Raw genomic sequence first — 21,270 nt, forward strand, 5'->3', positions numbered from 1 at the left:
CTGAGTTTGTGGACTCAAATAGATTGCGAGAATCTATATCGCTACACAAGTTTAGTCTAAGATGTGAGTGTAGCAACTAACAGGGCTTAAAACGGACTTAATTATTAATTTGCTCTATTCTTTTTCAATAATTTCCAGAACTTAAAGCTCATTTATTTTTGGAAAACTATTGTTTTTGTAAGATTAGTTCACAGTGCACATTTTACAGTATCTAAGAAAATGTTTAAAAGTCTTACAGGGTTAGTAGGCTTCACACAAAATAAGTTAATAAATAATTGCAGTCTTTGGGATTTGCTAATTGCACACACTCAAATACTACAGCCCTTCTGCAGATGAAAAGTGTAAAGATAGAACAGATTTTTATGTATGTATTATATAAGGTCTATCAAATAAAACAAATAAGGTCTTCTTGAATATATGACCAAACTCTACAGATATTATTCAGTGCATTGCAGTCAACATGGACAGTTGTTGTCATCAGATGAAGGTATGGAGACACTGTTATAACACTAATCATCATAGACCAGTGATGGAGACCATTTCAACCCATCCTGAACTTTTTACCTGGCAATAAAATCTCTGTCCTACACAATATTTATATGAAAGGAGCAGAACTACGCACTGGTGCCCTTCTATATACTTGTGATTCTATTACAACTGGCAATCAGATGATAAAAATAATGTTATTATCTAATTGTGTAACACATTTCTAATCTAATAAGATTTTTTCCCTCTGAAATTCAACCCTCATACCAGTTGAGTACTGAAAAGAATACAAAAGTCAAGAATGCAATTTAATTAAAAACACTATTTTAATAATCAAAATATGCAGCTGTGTGCCTGCCGCCCATCTTTCAGTCCCACAGAGAAGTGACAGTGAATGCTTGTGAATGGGTTTCTTGGTGTCTTGTCTCTGCCACAGAATTTGAGATGAACTGATTGTTTTGAAGATGACTGAAGTAAAGCATCTAATCCAGCAGCATCTTGTTTAAATGTTCCTTCTTGCTCCCATAATACATTTCTTAATGTGCCTTGTCAAATGGAGCTAAGCATCTTAATGTCAAATTGTGATAACAGCTTACCCGAATAGACAATAATTGAAACTTCTTTTTATCTAAACTGAAATGTTAAAACTCAAACTTAAACGGATGGTATAACCCTGTAACCTAGAAAAACATTTGCTGCAGAACATGAATGGAAAGTAAGATTCAGATCTCAGCTCATTATGAAAATCCTTCAAGCCAGTCAAGCTAGACACAGTTCTCCTTTTGTAGTTTGGTTTCCATAGGAACAGTTAAAAAGACTTGAAAAAGGTCAACGTGTAAAATCAAAAAGAAAGAAAGAAGGCTGTATTTCTCAATTGAAGAGTCCTCCAGCAGACAGCCTGTTGCCCCAGACAAGGATCATCTCATCAAAAACAATCCAGTAGAAAATAATTCCTAAAATCAAAATTCAACTGTCTGTAGCAGCCAGCTCTCTCCAGTCTCGAGTGTCGAGTTTGCGTCAGTTTTCTACCGGAGTGGGATCTTGAGACACCACTCCTTCCACCTCCACAGCGCCCCCTTCAGTTTGACTCTGCCCTAGGACAGGTGAGGGAGGGGCGGGGGGCTGACTCAGAATCACCTGCACCACATAGTCCTTGGAGATATTGAGCTGATCCAACCGTAGCCTGTCCGTGAGTGGTCGCCCTGAGAAAAACCAGCGCTGGGTGTTGGCCGCGACCCCCTCCTGGTTCTGGAGTCTCCTCTTCATCATCCCCACTGTGTCTGTGGATCGCACTGTGAGACGCAGGTCCCGCCCTGTGGAGAGGCGCAGGCGCAGTTGTGACTCCCCCCCCACCACCGTCGGGTCCCCTCCTCCTCCCCCGCTCACCGATGTGGAGTTTGGGTCGGCGGTGCTGGAGTCCGGGTCAGAACCGTCGGGCTCGTCTGACCGCTCTTCAATCATGTTCACGGGAGGGGAGAGGCAGTACACGGGCAGCTGGTACCGGTTCCCCAGCTCATCGTAGCATTCGGTAAGAGCTCCTAAAGACAGAAAGACAAGAGCCAGTCAATGCTTTTACACGGGACAATATGACCAGCCTAAACTGCAGGAGCATCTGCCAATTTATTCATGGGTTTTTAATCTTGCTTAAAAGATTGATCAGAATAATCAATGAATCAAATAATTGTTGACTATTTGTTATCTTGACCATACAAACTAAAAAACACATGCCTAAAAATGTTTTCTAACAAAGACAAATATATAACTGGGTAAGTAGTCGACTACTAAAATAACTGATAGTTGTTTTTAGAATAACAGTGATATTTCAAGGTCACTGTGCACTTTGTTTTATCACTGTGTGCATATTAATGTTTTAGTTTGTTTTATTTTAGTATAAAAGATTAACAGTGTGTCAACATACAAGAAATTAATGAAAAGGAACAGAAAGAAGATTCATTTTAGGTTATCGACCCCCTTTTCCAGAAACCGACAGTTACTTTAAAACACTTCAGATCAATACATTTCATTTCAAACACAAATATGCAATCAATATGTATCAATTGCAGACAGATATCTTCACTATTTTGCACAACAACTCAGTTTAGCAGACAGCGTACATCACTAGTGGCATGATGGAGGGTTATATTAACTCATGTTTGAGGTCAAACTTTGCCCGACTCTGGCTCGGAGTTACAGCTTGTTGCTATAAACACAATTATCAAAACAGTTGTAGATAAATATAAAAACTCATTTTCAGTTTGTGTTGACTCAGTCCATGTTGTACCTGAGGCTAAAAAGAGAATAATGCAATTTAGATTAGAGAGAAACATATGTTGAAACAAGCCAATTTGAAGAGACACAAATATGCTGCTAGTTTTTATTGACAAAGCCTTTAAACATTTTCCATAGACTTGCTCTTTTGTGTTGTGTTGGCTGAAAGTGAAGTGTAAGGGGAAAGAGCAAGTCACTTTGTCATGAGTTTCACTAAGAGAAATGAAAGCTAACGTCACTAAGTTCCTAAATGGATCAGAGCGAAAAATGATGGATGCGATGAGAGGTCATGGTACAGAGTCAGAGAAAAGGGGCTCCCAGGACACAGGCAAGGTTTCTTTTAAACATCACTTTCATCTTGGACAGAGACTAATAAAACATGAGGTCATCACGTATTCAATGGGAGCATATCTCTGAGGACTTATATTACTCAATGTAATTTCGATCTAAGTAGTTTACAAATTATGAAAAGTACATTTATGTGACTTATACAGTGAATTATGATAAATGGTACCTTTATAGTGAAATTTGGAGTTATATTTTTTTATAGCAAAACATGACTCAAATCTTCAGTTTGAGTTTTGTCATAACATAAAAACACCCCCCTTGCCTCTGGTTTAGATTTCAGTTCTGTATGAATAAAAATGATATAAATATAAAATGATAATAATGAATACAGACATGACACAGTATCCTGACAAAGCTGAAAGGTCACGTGTATCACATGAGTGTGATTGTGATGAGGGAGAAGAAGGGTTGAAACCTGAAATGTCTTCTGCTCTCTGTCGGGAGTGTGCTTACACACAGCACCTGGTTAACCAACACTAACTCAACTCTTGTTTCTTTATGTAATCAACAACTTTAAAGTTCACTGCAGCTTTTCCGATGGAGAGTGAGCCTACTGCTTTCATGAAATGGTATACAATATGGCAGGAAAATTATCTCTGTCAATAACATGATGCCACCAAGTCAAGTTAGAGATAAGATGTGTGAAGAAGCTACCCCGAATGTAAGAATGATTTTTATAGGTATTTTTCAGAAATCATAACATAACTGAATACATACAAAATAGGCAAGTTTAATACCATACTGTGGAATATTTTAAGCAAAGCAATAACATTAACATCTCCATGGAAACAAGTAGGTACCGAACATCCCACCCAGAAAAGTTGTATAGCACACGTTTAATTCAAAGCGTATGGAGTTAACATGATTAACTGAGATTCATGAGCCGGACCACTCCTGGACCTCCTCTCCAGCCAACCAAATCTTATCTCAACCACGCCTTCATTTACCCAGAAGCCCTATTTACACAGCCTATTCTGACAACACCGTCCACATCAACTCTCTAGACCCTCTCCCTCCCACCAGTGTCTTTCGCCCATCCTTCAGTCTGAAGATGTTGTCTTGAAGGAGAAGGGGGTTCCGATTTAGCTGGGTGACCATTTTGGATTGGCGATTATACCCCCACTCTAAGTCTCTTCTACACATCACATATCTGCCGTCAATAAACATCTTTATCGTATTTCATTGTTGTGGCGTGGTGCGTGTTAGTGAATGATAGTTACTGTATAGAGACAAGCACTTTATATCATAAGATCATTATTTAACATATCATACTTAGAACACTTGTAGGGGCCAACCCAAAACCACAGAGTATACAGATTTGTTTTAGTTACGTCACACTTTTTCAGAAACTGATTTTGCTGAATGAAAGCATTTTTCATGTACTTTTTTCCTGTCTCACACAAACAAACAAAATGATAATTAAGCATAAGCAGAAAAGTATGCTTGCCTTTTCTTTACTTGGATAGTGACACATTTATGATGTCACAAGAACATTATTTAAAGGAAACTCAGTCTGCTTCAAATCTTTAAATAGAACATGTTAAATAGATAGAATAGAATTGTATTTATAAGAAATGTCACGTTCAGTTGTTGGAGTTTTCACGTGCATTGCTGTAAGAGACGACAAAATATCGAGATCTAGTGTTTTGACCTACACCTATTTTAAAGTAGGGGCAATGCATGCAAACTTTTACAACCATTTCCTCTCTTTGTTCAGCGGTGGATTATGCATTATTGTGCTTAAAGACAAAACAGCGTGTCCTTCAGTGTGACAACATCAACAACATTGATTGGTGTCTTTTTTGTGTGTTTTGTTTTGTGTTTTTGGTTCTGAAGCCTGTACTTTGACATAAAAAAAAATCACAATTGCAAATCAGAAAGGAAATTCTAATATGTGGTATGAAGTATAATGTGCTCTTTTACTGTAGTGTCAAATGTCAATGTCAAAACTACACTATATTGTATATTGAAACTAACTGTAGTATCGTTTTTAAACCAACAGGGGCAGAAGCAGCACAAGAGCCGTAATTTAAAAAAACTGAAAGAAACATTATGGTCCATTCAAGCTTAAAAGAGCCCATTAGAATCATTTGGACTATTTCAGCCCTGGAATTGCCAATCTCTACTGAATTTAAGGTAAAAGGTGGCTGTTAACTTGAAAACTATTACTTCATGACATCATAGTATTTTGAGTTTTGAAAATATATGCAGACTTATAATAAAGTGTTACTCAAACGTGTGAATGAAACAAAACACAACCCCAGGTCTGTTTTTGATGAGGTAACAACATTATAACACGTCTTAAAGCTCACAAGAGTCAATTTGGCGTAATATAAGACCTTTTATTTAAGTATATTTTAATAGTGTAGCACAAGTCTAGTTTTAATGCTTGCTTTTGAATCCTTATTTAACTTGCATATTTTTATTCTGTTACTGTTTTGATACTTTGCGTTGCAACAATGAATTTTCCTCTGTTGTGGCACAATTTGCAGTGCCTACAGTTAGCACCACACCCCAGGGAACACTGACGTCATCAGCTGCAAAGTATCAATTAAACAGTGAGATTTTACACGATGTTAAAATACTAAATACAGTTGGAGAGTGCAAATATTTTACATCCCACATGTGAAATGCCTTCCCCATTGAGTTTCCAGTGCTCTCCACCTCTGCGTTTACCTTAGTGCTGCAGAATGCTAATTGTTTCCAGCTGTTCGAATGACCTCAGTAACACAAGATTATACAAGTGGAACAAATGTGCTCCAAATTACCGGAGTTTGGGTTGTTTGTTAGAGATACAATGTACTTGAATGATAATTATTTTTCTATCATATCATTTTTCAAAGCCACAAAAAGGACAGCAGGTGGAGTTGTTGTGCTATTAACACAGAGCTCTGGAATTCATTGGTTTAGGGTAGATAGGCCACAGTACATTACCAACGTTTGAGGAAGTACTCATTTTGAATAAATTTGGTACTTTACATGACATCCATGTTAGGTGTTACCACTTTAGTTGACTTCCCAAATAATATTGTTCTTCCTACAAAATTCAGCTGAACTGTGCATAAATATTTATTTTATAAACTATATATTTCTAGAATGAAAATGTGTTTCATTCTTTTGTATTTTAACTCAGCTTGCCTAATTTTAACACTAAAATCTCCAAGGATGTGACTGTAACACTGTTCTTTTAAAGATTCTACAATAAGTCACTTGTGACAGTTCATAAAGGTGTTGGCATAAAGGGAAGCATGCATACTTTATTTAACAAACTTTATCTCTATTTTAAATCTAAAAAAGATCAAAACAGTTTAATGCTGTAACCCAGAGGGTGTCCTGCAGTGTGAAAAATCACAGATTTAAAAAGACTAAAGAGCTCATCTGACATTTATGCACCAGGTGCATGATGTCCTGTGGTGTGACAGCTGTGTTTCCTGACAAAAATACTATTTTAATGATTAAGAAGACATTCATTAAGATAGCACAGTTACACAATCATTATAGTAACACTATAGACACATCCAATGTTTATTTGACTTGTAGTGAATGTCCAACGGTGTGACTGGAGAGGTGAAATGTTTAAATTTACAAGAATTACACAAAAAATATGTGATGTTTGTGAAAAGGCTTCTTTGCAATTGCTGTAGAACTGATTTGTTTTGAAAATCATTTTTGCTATAAAGGAATGTCACAGTGTAGGACAAGAAAAAAGTGTTACACCCCCAAACGTCAAGTATCCATTTTTGTATGAACTAAACTATGTATTTATTGATTATGTAAAACATGTAGTAGAAATCATTTTAATCCTACACTATGGAACATTCCAGGCAAAAGCAAGAACACCCCCATAGAGACAAGCAGGTACAATACATATGTCTTCTCTTTTTGTATGAAGGCCACATGTTAAACTGAATGAACTCTGCTGTATTTTGATTGGACAGTGGGCACCGATATTTGGTCTCAGGACTAGACCCTCCCTGAAATGATACAAGTTCACTTTTTGACACTTCAATGTTGAGAAAGCAAGCCCAGAATTCCCCTGTATATTTTTGCATGGCTAATGATGTCTAATGGGAAACGGCAAAGAAAAAGTATACAGCAGTGATTGTTTTGGCCTTTTGGTGCAGAGAGCAGTAGTGGAATGTAATGAGGTAAAATAAAAAGGACTGTACTTAAATAAATATTTTAGGTATCTGTACTTTAATTCAGTACATTTTAAAATGGATACTTTTTACCTTTACTGCACTACATCTGAGTGCAGGTAGCTGTACTTTCTACTCCACTAAATAAGTACAAACACTTTTTGTTATAGTCTGAGACCTGCTGAAAAGCCTGAAGATTTATTTTTAATGTGTTTATATTTTGAGCAAACAAAAATATACAAAAAAACAGTTTCTGTTCTTTATCAAAATAACTATACATTTAGAGCATTGTTAGATCTAAAAATCTTTGACGAATACTTTGACTTTTTACTCCTTAAGTACATTTACAACAGGTACTTACTTTTACTTTTACTTGAGTATTTTTTCCTCTGGTAACTGTACTTTTACTTAAGTAACAAAACTGAGTACTTCTTCAGTGATACTGAATATAGAAGTTAATAAATAATCTTTATCAATAGAAAAGATTTTTTTATTTATTTTTTGCTTGATTTTGCACACACGAAGCAATATGTTTATTCCCAGGCAAATCCAAAATGATCTCTTTGTATTTTTCATACAGATGATACTGTATCTGTGTATCTGGTCTCCACGGTCTTCATCTTCATAGCGTCTCAAGCCTGGCCAACCGTGATTATCCAATCAGATTTGTTTATTTCAATGACTCATGCGAAACGAGGGTGCTCATTCATCACCTGTCATTTACAAATAAAATCACATTGATCTCACCTAAGACTAACAGAGATTAGTGCTTCTTTCATTCACAGATGAATGTGGGATGTTTTTTTTTCAGCCCCCTGTGATATGTTTTCCCATTCTTTTTTCTCTTAAGCAGTCATTTGTTTTGATATGGGCATACTATGTGAATCCCTGATTGGCTAATCCATCTGTCAATCATGCCCATTAGAACTCTGGGAGATTCACCGGCAATGATCAGATTCACATGTTCATAAAGTATTGCAGAGTGTATTCCAGACCCTGGGCAATTTTTTTAGGCTTTCTCAGGTTTTCTCATTAGTCTTTTTAAAATGACAACTCTGATGCACTGAGGAAAAAGATCAGTGCCAAATATCAGCAAGCGATTGAATGACTCAAGATTCTGGGAATCCACAGCTGACCTGAATCAACACACAAGAGTCACTACAAGACACCACTGTTTGCTTTCATAACACAGAGATACATGTGACAGTAATTATGAAACATGTGCACATTTCTTCCTATAAGTCATTGTCTGTAGATGCCAGGGAAAATATAAGATCATAAAATCCCTCACAAAAAATATGATAAACTATAGCAGCGAGAAGTTTTAGATGGTTTTGTCTGAATATTTTTTAGTGCAAAACAATGCCTATAGTGTGGATGCACCCCCTAATGATATACCTGCTCCGATCTAGAAGAATTAGCTGGATAAGGTCTTCATTAGAGGATACTGGCCAGTCTATAAATTGATGAAATGCACAAAACTATGTATGTGTTCTTGTTGGGTTTTTTTTTCATTCATTAGCTGTGAATAAGATACAAATCAGTCATTTTTTTTTTCTAACTCATTAACTGCAATAGGGAAATAAATATCTTACTTCCATGCAATATTTCAACAACAAACACATTTTATGATCTATGCCATTTTTAATTATGCTCCAAATACTTGACTGTGACAAGCTTCACACACACAGCAGCCATCTCTGTCATTTTGAACCTGCTGAATAGGCATATAGTACTACACAGAACACTGTTTTGACATGTACTTTCACTGGCACATACTTCACTTCACTTTGACACAGGATGAAGCCAAGATCGCTAATTCAGCACAAAGAAAGAAAACAGCTCACAGTAGGAAAACTTGGGTATAGAAAGACTAGATATGTTGAGTATATCTGAAGTGTCTTTAAAAGTGGCAGTTGGTGTTAACTGTTGAATAACTGAGTAAATATTAGGGACGCACCCATACGATATGTGCATCGGGTATCAGTGCTGATATTAAAAATTTTGGTGGAACAGATATCAGCCTCCAAGATATCGGTTCAGATGATTTTGGTCTATAAATTGGTGTCTAAATGTCTCTATTAAACCTTTATTTTCAGAAAGCTGTTTTCAGTTACAAAACACATTTGGAGATTTTTTTTTTTACCTTAGGCTGTTTGCATTTAGAGAAAATAAATTATATTTTCAATCTCTGCCCTAGTGTTGGTTGATATCGGGTAACAGCAGATCCATAAGTATGGGTAAAGTATCGGCATCGGTACCGGAACTGAAAACCCTGGAACGGTAGCCAGGCCACCTAGTGCCTCCGCTCAATTTAATTTCTCTCCAGTGACTAGGTCAGGAATTGGAATACACTAGATGGTTTGCAAAAACCCTGGAAGTGCAAGTTTGGGCACCAGCCAATCAGCAAAGAGCCATACATTTGTAATGGCAACGATTCCCGAGATCAAGGATTTAAAGCTGGAACAAAGAGAATGTTCGGTGAATTTTATCAAGGGGAAAGACGTTATTGTCCTTCTTCCTACAGGATTTGGGAAAAGCTTAATATACCAGTTAGCCCTGTTAGCAGTGCATTACATACGTCACGACCAAAGCAGCGATTGGTTAAATAATAAAAGTACCCGCCTACCCTCGAGCAAACGAATCCTAATGCTGCAAGGTCAGGCGGTTTCTATGAAGTGAAACCAGCTGATGAATCAGGCTACTGGATTGGTGCATAGTCAGTAGTTAATATTTAATGATTTTTATTTGTAGTTTGAGGAACCACAGGTTACCAAAGATCACAAAGTGGCCCACTAGCTAGAAAAAGTAGTCTGCAGTGGTACAGCTGAAACCATGCTGTAGTCATGTTTATGCTCATATAGAGCTTGGTGAAAAGTGTGGCATAATCAAAATAGTTGGGTTATTTGTTCATTTTGTCTGTGTACTGCTGTATACAGTATGCATTGTTCTCCATAGTCTGCGCTCTTTGAGAGTGTGCAGTGATAATGAGAATAGAATGACGCACTTCCACTGAGTACAGGACACACAGGCAGATAATTACTGAGAGGAGCCTCCACTATTCTATCGATTTACACTGAAAGCTCCTGAGTGCCTTTTCTGTGGGCCGCTTTCTTCTGCCATCTTTGACTTTCTTACAGACTAAACTGTCACATCTCCAAAACTAACTCTATGTAACTTTTCTGAAGAGGATTTCGCCACCTTGTTTCCATGGAGTTGTTATTGCTTTGCTTGGAATGTTCCACAGTAGGGCATGAAAATCTTTATTGCCGACATGAATTCTTATAGTGGCCTTTATCGTGTCCTGGTGGTGCAAAATGCTTGGTTTAATGCCATGCTGTGGAACATTCTAGGCAGCTGGTAGACCCTCCACCAGAAAAGTTACATAAGTCTGATGTGAAGTTTAAAAGATGCATGACAAGATTATATCCCAGGCCTAATTTCCATCTGTTGACATATACTCATTTAACAGTACAATTATTAGAGGCTAGAACAGTGTCTTGCCAATGGACACAACAACAGTATGCACTAACTTGCAGTAGGTTAGAGACCTGACCAACTCATTTTCATCACTACTAAAAAAAGAACGCTTATTATTTTTCTGTAACTCTTTGGTGGAGTACGACTTGAACACTAGACTCAATTATTTCAAGTGGCATTAATTACCTCTGTGCATATGTTTTGTGTAACGGATTTTTAAGAGGGGTAAAAATACATCCAATCAGAAACATATCTGACACAATGAACTTCCTGTTTACATTCAACTTTGGACAAGATACTAAAACAACAGGGGGCTGCCACTGACACTTCCTCTACACTCCAGCTCTATCTATAAACATGAGGAAACAAAGAGATTAGGGGTAGTCTTTGATGAATGCTAACATGGTTTCACTTCTTTTAAATCTTTAACTATGCAATTTCTCAAAATATAGGAAAATATGAGACCAAAAAATTTTATACAGTGCAATTTGAAACATAAGAACAATTTACATAGTTATTCTGTGCTCATATCAGATCCAGAATTTGGATGTATTTTTGCGAAAAAGTCAGAAGATGCTTTTGGCCGATTATGACTACACTCTTTCAGCCCTAGCAAGGTCACAAAAATTCATCTGATAAAACACCCAACGAAATACAAACAACAGTAAAAAGTGAAGTTCATGAAAGTTGCAGATTTTGAACTCACAAAATGTTTTCTTTGTGAGGAAAACTAGCAACACTTTCATTGTCAACAGTTTTGTTTTGTGAGGCAATGGAGTTTGTTTTGTTTCATGGATACTTTTTTCCATTTCCATCAACATTAATTTTCACTAAGTTGCAAGAAAGTGAGTCAGCAGCAATTACAATGTGCGAGTCACTCAAGTTTTCTCTTAAAATACAAGTCTTGTTACAGTGGCGCAGGGTGATCCAAAAATGTCCCTTACTCTCTTTAGATTCACACTCATCAAGTCACTTTTAGCCTAGCCCAAGGGTGCCCAAACTTTTTTCCTCAGCGGACCAAAATGAATACGTATGAACGAGCCGAGGGCCAAGCCTATTAATACTGTTAAAGTAAAAAAGTAAAATTTGAATTATTGTTCTTTTTAGAGGAACAGGCTGGTATGTGCTCCCTTTCATTTTTTGACAGTCTTTTCAGCACAGAATTTTATCCAAATATGTCATCTGAAACATCTGAACTTAAATTTGCATAATGCACATATGGGACCTTAACTTAGTGTTTTCACTGACTGCGGTACATGCGCACTCAAAATCTGATTAATAACAAATCTTTGGGAGTTTATTATTTAAATGGAATGTAAAAAGTAAAATCACCTCATTTCTTCTTGATCATGGTCCATCTCTTTGCAGTTTGCAATTTACATGTCATTTAAGTCCAGACATCAGATTATAATCAGATTTTGGTGTGCATGTAATCAAGGTCACTGCATGGATCTATAATAAAAACTGGACTAAACTAAATTAATGTTTAAACTGTTAGTTAAAATCATTTTAGAGTGAATTTGTGTAGAAGTGACCTGGATAGAATGGTGACCCCATCGTGACTTAATAATTTATTTATTTATTTTTTATTTATCTTTACAAACCACCACTTAACTGATGTGAAACTATGATATTATTTTTACCACAGATATTGTACCACCAAACTAAGAAATAAAAGATGTGAAAAAAACATGAGAATCTGCTACATGCACATTTACCCCCATCTGAATGAAAAAATAGCTACAGAATGACTTAGAATAGAATACTATAAAATATTTAAATGTAATCTGAAATCCAGCTACGTATGTATCACAGACTGCATAAAGAAGTGGATTAAGGGAGTGTGACATCACCCATAGCGGTCGGCTCCAGTCAAATGAAGCTCACTGAGGCTTGCGGTTACTAGTATAGGAGCGAATTTGGAGTTAGGATTTAGGAATAGGACCTAATTTATGGACAAAATTGCGAAATAAAAACACCAGGAAAATGATAAGGCTCAGTGCAGCAGTCACAGAGAAAGGGGTGACAAATTTTCAATGTAAATTCAATTGGAATCAAAATCAATGCAGCCTTATGCGCCTTCATGGTCACTTCTAGCAGGGTTAGCTATGTCCATTTCTATATACAGTCTATGGTTTGTATACAGGTGTATGGCTCATTTACCGTGTGGTAGAGTGATGCTCGCTCCGTCCAGAATGGCCTGAGCCAGCAGGTGATCATTGCCCTCGAAGGCGCTGGCCGCGGCTCGGAGGGCGTCCCAGATCTCCTTGCGTCCCTCAAACGCTGGCGCCGTATCCCAGAATTCATCTCTCTTACTGCGCAGCTGGCCCTCCGTCATCGGGTAGTCGCTTTTCCATTTGGGCCTTTCACGTTTTAGGGGCTGATTTCGCCCTATAGTGAACCACTGAAACCAAAACACAGACAGGAGAGAACGCAAAATAAGCCCATAAGTAATTTCACAAATGGAGGAAAAGTAATTTGTGTAAAATCTAAAATTGCACTTACCAGGAAATTATCAGGAAGTGGTCAGTAGTAACATCCGTACATGAAGTTGTGGTTGCAGATGTTGCAGAAAGAGAGAGAGGGGAAGGGGAGAGAAAGAGAGAGAAATGAAAGATGATATTAGCCATTACCAGAGTGGATGTGATTCACTAAAACTCAAGAGACACTTTAACCTAATGTTGTTTTATCTGCACAGACACAAGGCTTAAGACTGAACCAATCGATAAGAAGCAAACCGGAGAAAGACCAAGGTATCTTTAAACCAGTCCTGATGTGTATGCCGTAAGTATGCAATAATGAATAGCAATGTACGGACATAGAAAGAAAAGTACAACAGATTGTGTTGTAATTATATTGATCTGTATGACTGAGATGAGTCAACTCTGTATAAGTGATAAACAGGAATCTGGTTTAGTCCATTATGCCACACTAAAGCCACTTCTACTGAGCTGACGATGCACATACACTATAACAGGGAAAGACATGGAAACTAAGCCATACTTATTTGACAGAATTAACAATTTTCTATGGATTTTAAAAACAAAATGCATGCTTTGACAACTACAAATGGGTGTAGAGAGGGAGACCTGGTGTAATTGAGTGAGGGAGTTGAGTTTCACTTGCTGCTGTTCCACAAATCAAACTTGACATAAATGTAACACCACTGAGCTGTTTGTATTGATAAAAAATATATGTATAGATTTTCTCTAGAGTGACTATAAATTAAATGGTGAGTTTTATTCTGAAGTGGTTACAGCTTACAACTTGAGAATATGACTGAAATAGTGAACTCAAATACATTTTGAATAACACATTCTGACCTTGTCTAATCAACAAAACTGTAGACTTGTAGTCTGTCATTTGAGAAATATGGAAAATTAACACTGTCGCCATAGCAATTTACAACAAAATATTATATGAATTTGAAGAGTGAAAGGTTAACAGGAAGCTGAAACACATAAATAATCAGCTTTTAGATTTCTGGATCTGTCACCTTAGTCTATTATGTTAACAACAGTGTAATCATGTAGTGTGGTGACAGTCTTTTCCGAATGCCTCATAAAGATCCCAGTGAGCCCCGGGAGGGTTGTGTTCAATGACATCCTGGAAACTTTAGTTGTACCTCTGGGGAAATGTGGAGAGGTGTAGCAGCAGCTGCCACAAAGAAAAACTACATCAAGTATAATAAACATCAATGGCTTTGTATTTTATGTTGTATTTTTACACCTAAATGCTCAGTATTACTCATACATTAATATTTATTGTGTTCTTTGCAGTTGAAGCTACATGATTTTAAAGGTCCTATATTATGCAAAATTTACTTTATAATGTTGTTACCTCCTCAAAACTATACTTGGAGTTGTGGTTTGTTTCATTCACACATTTTTGAGTAAACCTCCATTATTAGTCTTGTCTACATCTCCAAAGCTCAAAATGCTCTGTTCCACGTTCTTATGTCAAGTAGTGGTAGTTTTTAAGATAACAGCTACATTTTACCTTTAATTAAGTAGAACTGACAAGGAAAGTGAATACAAATATTATCAGTTCAGCGTGGTCGTTGCCATTAGAAGAGAAATGCAAAGATCTGACAAAAACGTAATTGTGATGACTGATTCAAAACAGCTGTAAAGCGTGTGTGGCATTTAACAGGTCCGCTGCGGTCTATATCTGTCAAAATAGGTTCTAGAAAGAAGTAGTGGTGAACTGGTGATGGGTCATGTGCACTGGAGTAAAGACAGAACTACTGTATTTGATAAGGAATAAACTGTAGCATCTCAAAACAAATATATAAAAGAATGTAACATAGTTTGTAACATAATCACAACTTTAGTGACATTAATGATGATTGATTTTGCTTTTCTGTTGCACAGTTTTACAAAAATGTCATGAACTTTAACCATAAAAATCCTTATCAAATGCATTTAAGCAGTAGTATATTTTTGTCATAGTCTCTCGCCTTCTTCGCAGCAGGTTTGAGTGTTCTTTCGATGTGTGTCTACTTTCAGTCTTCAGTTTCCCCTTCCTCAAACCTGCAGGTTGGGTTTGATAATGGTGGTGCTGTGTCTGATCTGCACAATTTGTTGTACAATTTGCAATGACAAATGAAGCACTTTACTATCTGTTTGTTGTTTCACCTGACAGAGGCTATAGGTCTATACTTTAGTAAACTTCCTTTTGAGCTCTGGTGCAAGCTGAGCTGATTTGACATGTGTTCATCCCAGTGGCCGTGGTGTCAGGTAACTGCTCTGTTTGGACACTGTGGGCATCTTGTTACTCCACTTTACTTTGACATGTGATTATAAGACAAGCAGGATGCACCGGAGGCACAGCTCACAGACAGGGAGATGTTCAGTGGTAGTAGTAGTAGTAGTAGTAGTAGTAGTAGTAGTAGTAGTAGTAGTAGTAGTAGTAGTATGCTGAGGATTTTGTGACTTTTTGAATGAATGGGCATTGAGATTATAGTATCTGTCCTCATGTGTGTCTTAACTGGAAAATACGTAATGACTATACAGTACATTGTGGAAGAGGCGTTTTTGATTCTAAAGCAAGGCCTTTTGCTGTTTGCAGAAAATGTTTTAATTTGTGTACCCAGTATAGTCCAGGAACTGTTGGCCTATTAAGACCAGTCCAAAAGTGAAATCTTTATTAAAAGGTGTACTGTGTAACTTTTCTGTTGGAAGGTTTGCCACTCATTTGTCTCCATGGTGATGCTATTGCTTCACCTAGAACAGTCCTGGAAAATGTACAGTTCCCGGGCCACATACTGCCCTTTGGTTGACTCCGACAGGCGCGTTTAAGCTCATTTGGAATTACAAAATAAACATATTTTATAATTTTACCTCATGCATGGACTAAAGCTGCATTGCTTTTACTTTAGAAGTGTTTTTTTAAATGACATTTTTTGTAAAGCAACCTCACTTTTTCATTGCTTAGTCATAACATATACTCCTACCAGTCTTACCAGCTTGTCAAAACAATGCTATGTATAAAGAAATAGAATTAATATTGCGCAGAATTGAGTTAAGCCCGGCCCTCCACAATATTTTCTAATGTCCCACACCTAGACAAGCAGGTGAAACCACCAGGCCAAGTTATAGGTCAGATCTGTCAAGGCTAATTAAAAAAAAAGAGCATATACCAGTTTAATGATTTACTGAGAAACATTCCAGGCAAAGCAATAACATCATCTCAGTAGAAACAAATAGGTGGGGCATCTTCAGGTCACCGTGTTAAAATCCACTCCTATGTCACACTCCAAATCAATGGCTCAAGAACAGCGTGAAACATCAGGGCTCACATCCTGATGCATTTGTAACTTAAAGCCTCCTGCATATTGTACTATGTAATAAAATGTTGAGGTCTACAGTAAGTCCCATTTTGTAGCAACTTCCTGTCCGCTGGCTCAGCTGATTGTCAAAGGGATCAATGACTCCTGAGTCCTGTCTGCTCTTTAATACATTAAATACTGCACTGTTCCTATGGAGACTCTCATTCAAGTAAGGATATAATTAACTACATAGAATTCATAGTAGTATGTTTAGAAACAATAGATAGCTGATTCATTTTCATTGTTAGTGACAAAAACAAAGCAATTTCACAACACTGTTATGACAATGCCTTTCGTCTCAATCCATTACCCGTAATCCTTCAAACTAGGGCACAGCCTCTGAATCGTCACAGACGTAATCAAAATGTCCCTTGCGGAAAATGTGTGACTGAGTTCATACTGGACACATCTACACCAGTGGTTCCCAAAGTGTGGGGTAGGCATCTTTTGTGGTATAAGGCAGGGTTATTATTTTACATGACGCACAAGTTGTTTATGATTACAATTTTGAGTTTATTTCTCAAATGGGTCTAATTAGAAAGCAGAATTAGTTCCTCACTTTGGGTTGACAGAAAACATATGCAATAAACCAAAGGGCTCACTCTCTTCAGTGTATATGACAGCTGATAGGAACCCAAGTGTATTTCATTGCTGTTTTTAAACCAATAAGTGAATGTTACAGCGAGGATCTTAAGTCACGCATTAGTCTTAATTGAACCTTGTCTTAACCTAGTCTTAATTGGTTTAGTCTTGTTTAAATCCCAGTTTAGTCACTGTAATCATTTTAGGTTGTATCCTGGATTACGTCTTGGAAGTTGGAGCTTGTTGTGGTTTATCTCTCCTAGTCCTGACCTGTGCACATCTATATATTAGGGATGTGACAATAACCGAAGTATCGTGATATCGTATCGTCAAAATTCTCACAATAATATTATGGACCATCACAATATATCGAATTACAAGTCTCTTTGCTTAAATTAAAAGTTATGGCGCAGCAGTAGCTAAAAAAGGACAGAGGGACATAGACCATGATACATACATGAAGAAATAACAGTTCTAAGCACTTTAAAGTCTTAGTTCTTTGGATTAGGTCTTGTCAAGGCATTTTAACCCTCTCCAGGCAGGCGTTGCAGATTTGCAACAGCTAAATGCCAATTACCTACTTACTCCACATCCATATTTTATGAGCTTTTTAAACTCAGGAGCCTTTTCTCCCATCCGTGCTGATAAACGTGGGCGATGCAGACTGTGCAAGAATGACTACACGCAAACGGCCTGCCAGAAGTGCAAAATACTTTTTTTTTTTTTTTTTACAAAGGATAAAAAAGTCAGGATTGTATATTACTACCCAATATTATAATTTTCCCCAAATATCAGATTTTTCCTGATACTAAAAATTTATTTGAGCCTGAGAGGGTTAAGATTCAATGTTAGCCTCCACAAAATATCACAATAAATATCATGACCGTAAGATGTATATTATGAAAATATCATACTGAGAGGTTTGGATATTGTTACATCCCTAATCGTGAGCCTCCCCACCATATCGTGAGCCTTCCTACGATATCGCAATAAATATCATACTGTGAGGTTCATACCGTGACGATATTGTGAGACTTGGATATCGTTACACTTTTTTTTTTTTCCTTACAGCTGTACACACACAATCAACAACTCTTCAACTATTACAGCACATCTTTAAGTTACACTGTGGAACTTTTCTGGACAGGGCCTCTCAGCTTGTTTGACTGCATGGAGACTTATACTGTTAACTAGAATTAATTTTATTACATGCATTCTTACTGTGAGCGGGGTTCCCTCTCCACACATCTAATCTGTAACTTGGCCAGGCGGTGTCATCTGCTTGTCTTCGTGGAACTAGATAAGTGTTAAGGTAAAAGATACCCTGATACATTCCACACAAGGCAACAACAACCAGAAAAGTTACATAGTACTCCTTTAAATAGGCACCATGTCATTCTCTATGTTGCCAAATAATCTTTGTCTGTATCCTGTGGCAGATCCAGTTGAATGCTATCTCACCCATGACCTTGGCTGTGTGCTTGCATCATTGTCTGTTCTACTCTACAATGTGCTCACATTAACCCACATTTCATCTGTCTCTGTCTAACATTTTGCATTGTGACGCTCCTGCTCCTCAGACTAAAAAAACAACCGCAAAATGTTTCACCATACAATGCACTTCCTTCCTCTGCCATAAAGATATCTTACAGCACCTTACTTTCAACAATAGGTCACGCAGCATGTCTCTGAAATCTGCTCTTTGCAAACAAAACAGTGTTAATGTTAATGGATTTGTTGTGAAAGATGTCTGGGAGAAGTTGAATTATACTTGGACCAAATGTAAATAAACCTAGATACAAGAATAATGTTTGACTTAAGAATGTAATTAATTAAGTATTACTGAAATATTAATCAAAGTAAAACGATTGGGTAGTTAGGTTAGTTAGGTAGTTATCTAAAATCCAGCCAAGGACAACAATAATTTGAATAGCAAATAAATGTGTTATAATGAGTTCACATGACAGTGTATTGGCTTGCTTTTTAATATCCGTAATGCTGCCTCAGTCCCATATAGTGCACTTTCTTGTCCAAAGTCTAAATCTGAAGTGCGTGTAATTTCTATAGGATCCTTGCTTCCTGGACACTGCCTGATAACATCAACCAGGACCATGTTTGCAGTAAATCACAACTTAACACTGTTTTGAATGTACTGGGCCAAAGCATAGAAGTCGTCGGCCTGGTAGTAGATTGCCTTGTTGTAATAGTGGTATATGTAGTAGAAGTAGTAGTATTTAGTATGGTGGAGAGGTTCCAGTTTTAATTGCTGTGTTGTTTGATTTGTGAAAAGTTATAATGTTAAATTATAACCATCTTAAATACTGATCTAAATCACTTAAGCTGGCTGACCTTTACACTTAGTTTATCTCTTTATACCCAGGCTGTATTATGCAGAAATGTTTGTTTTGATTTGGGATACAGAAGTAGGCCTATCCAAACATAGAGATATCATAATACAAGTCATTTTAGAGATGCAAAAATGACATGTTAAAATAGTTCCTGCCAAGGCCCCATCACATTTGACCATAACCCTCAACTGGTAATTAAATGGGCAGATCTAAACCACATTATAATAAGAATTCATAGAGAATATTCATGAATTAAAGGCATTAAAATGGAAATTGTTGAATGTTGACACACGGAGGAGAGGGACTGTAAACACCATGGCAAATAGAAAGTGTCCATAATGTAAGCTTGCGCATGATTTGCACCGGGGCCCACTGTAATCACCAAACGCACTGTCTGTGACCCATATATTTGTTATGCAGAAGAGCTAGCAGGCTAACTGGGCTACTACGCTTTAGCCACCGCTAGCACCGCCAAAGAACAAAGGGTGGCAGCGGCGTTCACTTCACATTACCCGTACTTTATAAAGTGGCGAGCAGACGCGGCATCAGGGCCCGCAGCGAGGACGACGCGCACCGGGGAGAACTGTCGCGTCCGCCCGCTGCTCCGATTTAAAGCACCGGAGCGATCGCCAGCCATAGGACCCCCCCTCAACCAGCAAAATCCAGCCAGGACACAACATGCTTTTAATCCCCAAAGGAAGCCCATTTAAACACACACCCTCTCAGCCGCCGAAAGCTGCGGATAAGCCGGCTATAAGTTACCTCCAGTGCCGTCCGAGTTCTCGTTGAGGCTGCCCGAAGAGTCGTGATGGCTCCCGACGCAACCACCCATGGATGTTTTGGCGGAGCAGCCCGGGCGTTTGGGTAGCTCACCCTAGCTACATCTACAACTAGCCCCTCTCTCGCTGCTTGTTCCTCCGGTGTCCTCCCCCCTCCCCTTCCCTCCTCCAGCCTCCTCCTCGCTCCTGTCTTCTCGTATCTGGTATCTACGCCTCTTTGCTTCGTCTTGAGCCCAGCGTGCGTCCGTGCGTCCTCTCCGCTCCTGTCCGGTGCGAGTCAGCAGCAGCAGCAGCATTTGGGTCGCTGACTGGCCGCTGTCCCGTGCAGAGAGGGGGTGGATGGGGGAAGGGGGTGATAGGAAGTCAAGCACAAGGTGACCCACAAAGACTCAACTAAACAAGAAGTGCACGGCCACAGTTTAATGTGATGTGAGGGTTGGAATTCATGCGTAACAAAGTGTAGTTTTCAGAGAGTTCTTGAGTTGGGGTCTGATCAAAGAGAACAAGAAGGCAGTGCTGCAGCTATAAGCCTAAAGTTGTTATTTTCTGCTTAGTTTCTGAGAGTCTGCAGTACTTGTCTATGCTCTTCCAACTCAAATTCCAACCTAACTTTAATGGACTGAGGCTTATGGTTAAATAAGACAGCATCCTTACTGCATCTGCACACAGAGGGACTAATAGGGATTTTAATTGACCAATATGGCACTACATCCTACTGTAATAACTGCTACAAGCCTTATTCAGGTCTATTGACAGAAGTGTAGAGTAAGTATTAAGCATTAACATTTTTATTTTTATTATAGGCCTAGATAGACACCATTATACCATCAAATTTGCAATGAGGACTTACATGGGGCTAAACAAACAGTAAACTAAGAGACAATGCACTCACTAATAACACAACCCCTCATGATCTCGAATATTTAACTCACAGGGAATATGGTTTCCGTTAAAGCTGCACTTTGTAACTTTTCTATGGGATCTGCTACCAGCTTGTCTCCATGGTGATG

General features: G+C 37.9%; 1 protein-coding gene across 1 annotated transcript; it reads right to left on the reverse strand.

Annotated features, from left to right (window-relative positions):
- Positions 1-788: 788 nt before the first annotated feature.
- On the reverse strand, positions 789-20,398 carry ubtd2 (ubiquitin domain containing 2). The gene is made up of 3 exons (XM_055149009.1): positions 20,244-20,398; positions 12,885-13,112; positions 789-2,024 (listed from the first exon to the last, which is right to left on the reverse strand). The coding sequence occupies exons 1-3, from the start codon at positions 20,311-20,313 to the stop codon at positions 1,504-1,506; spliced, it is 819 nt and encodes a 272-aa protein (XP_055004984.1). The 5' UTR covers positions 20,314-20,398; the 3' UTR covers positions 789-1,503.
- Between the last annotated feature and the right edge of the window lie 872 nt (positions 20,399-21,270).

Source organism: Boleophthalmus pectinirostris, unplaced genomic scaffold, assembly GCF_026225935.1.
Source record: "Boleophthalmus pectinirostris isolate CB_2022bp ecotype Guang Dong unplaced genomic scaffold, ASM2622593v1 HiC_scaffold_12, whole genome shotgun sequence".
NCBI lineage: Eukaryota > Metazoa > Chordata > Actinopteri > Gobiiformes > Gobiidae > Boleophthalmus > Boleophthalmus pectinirostris.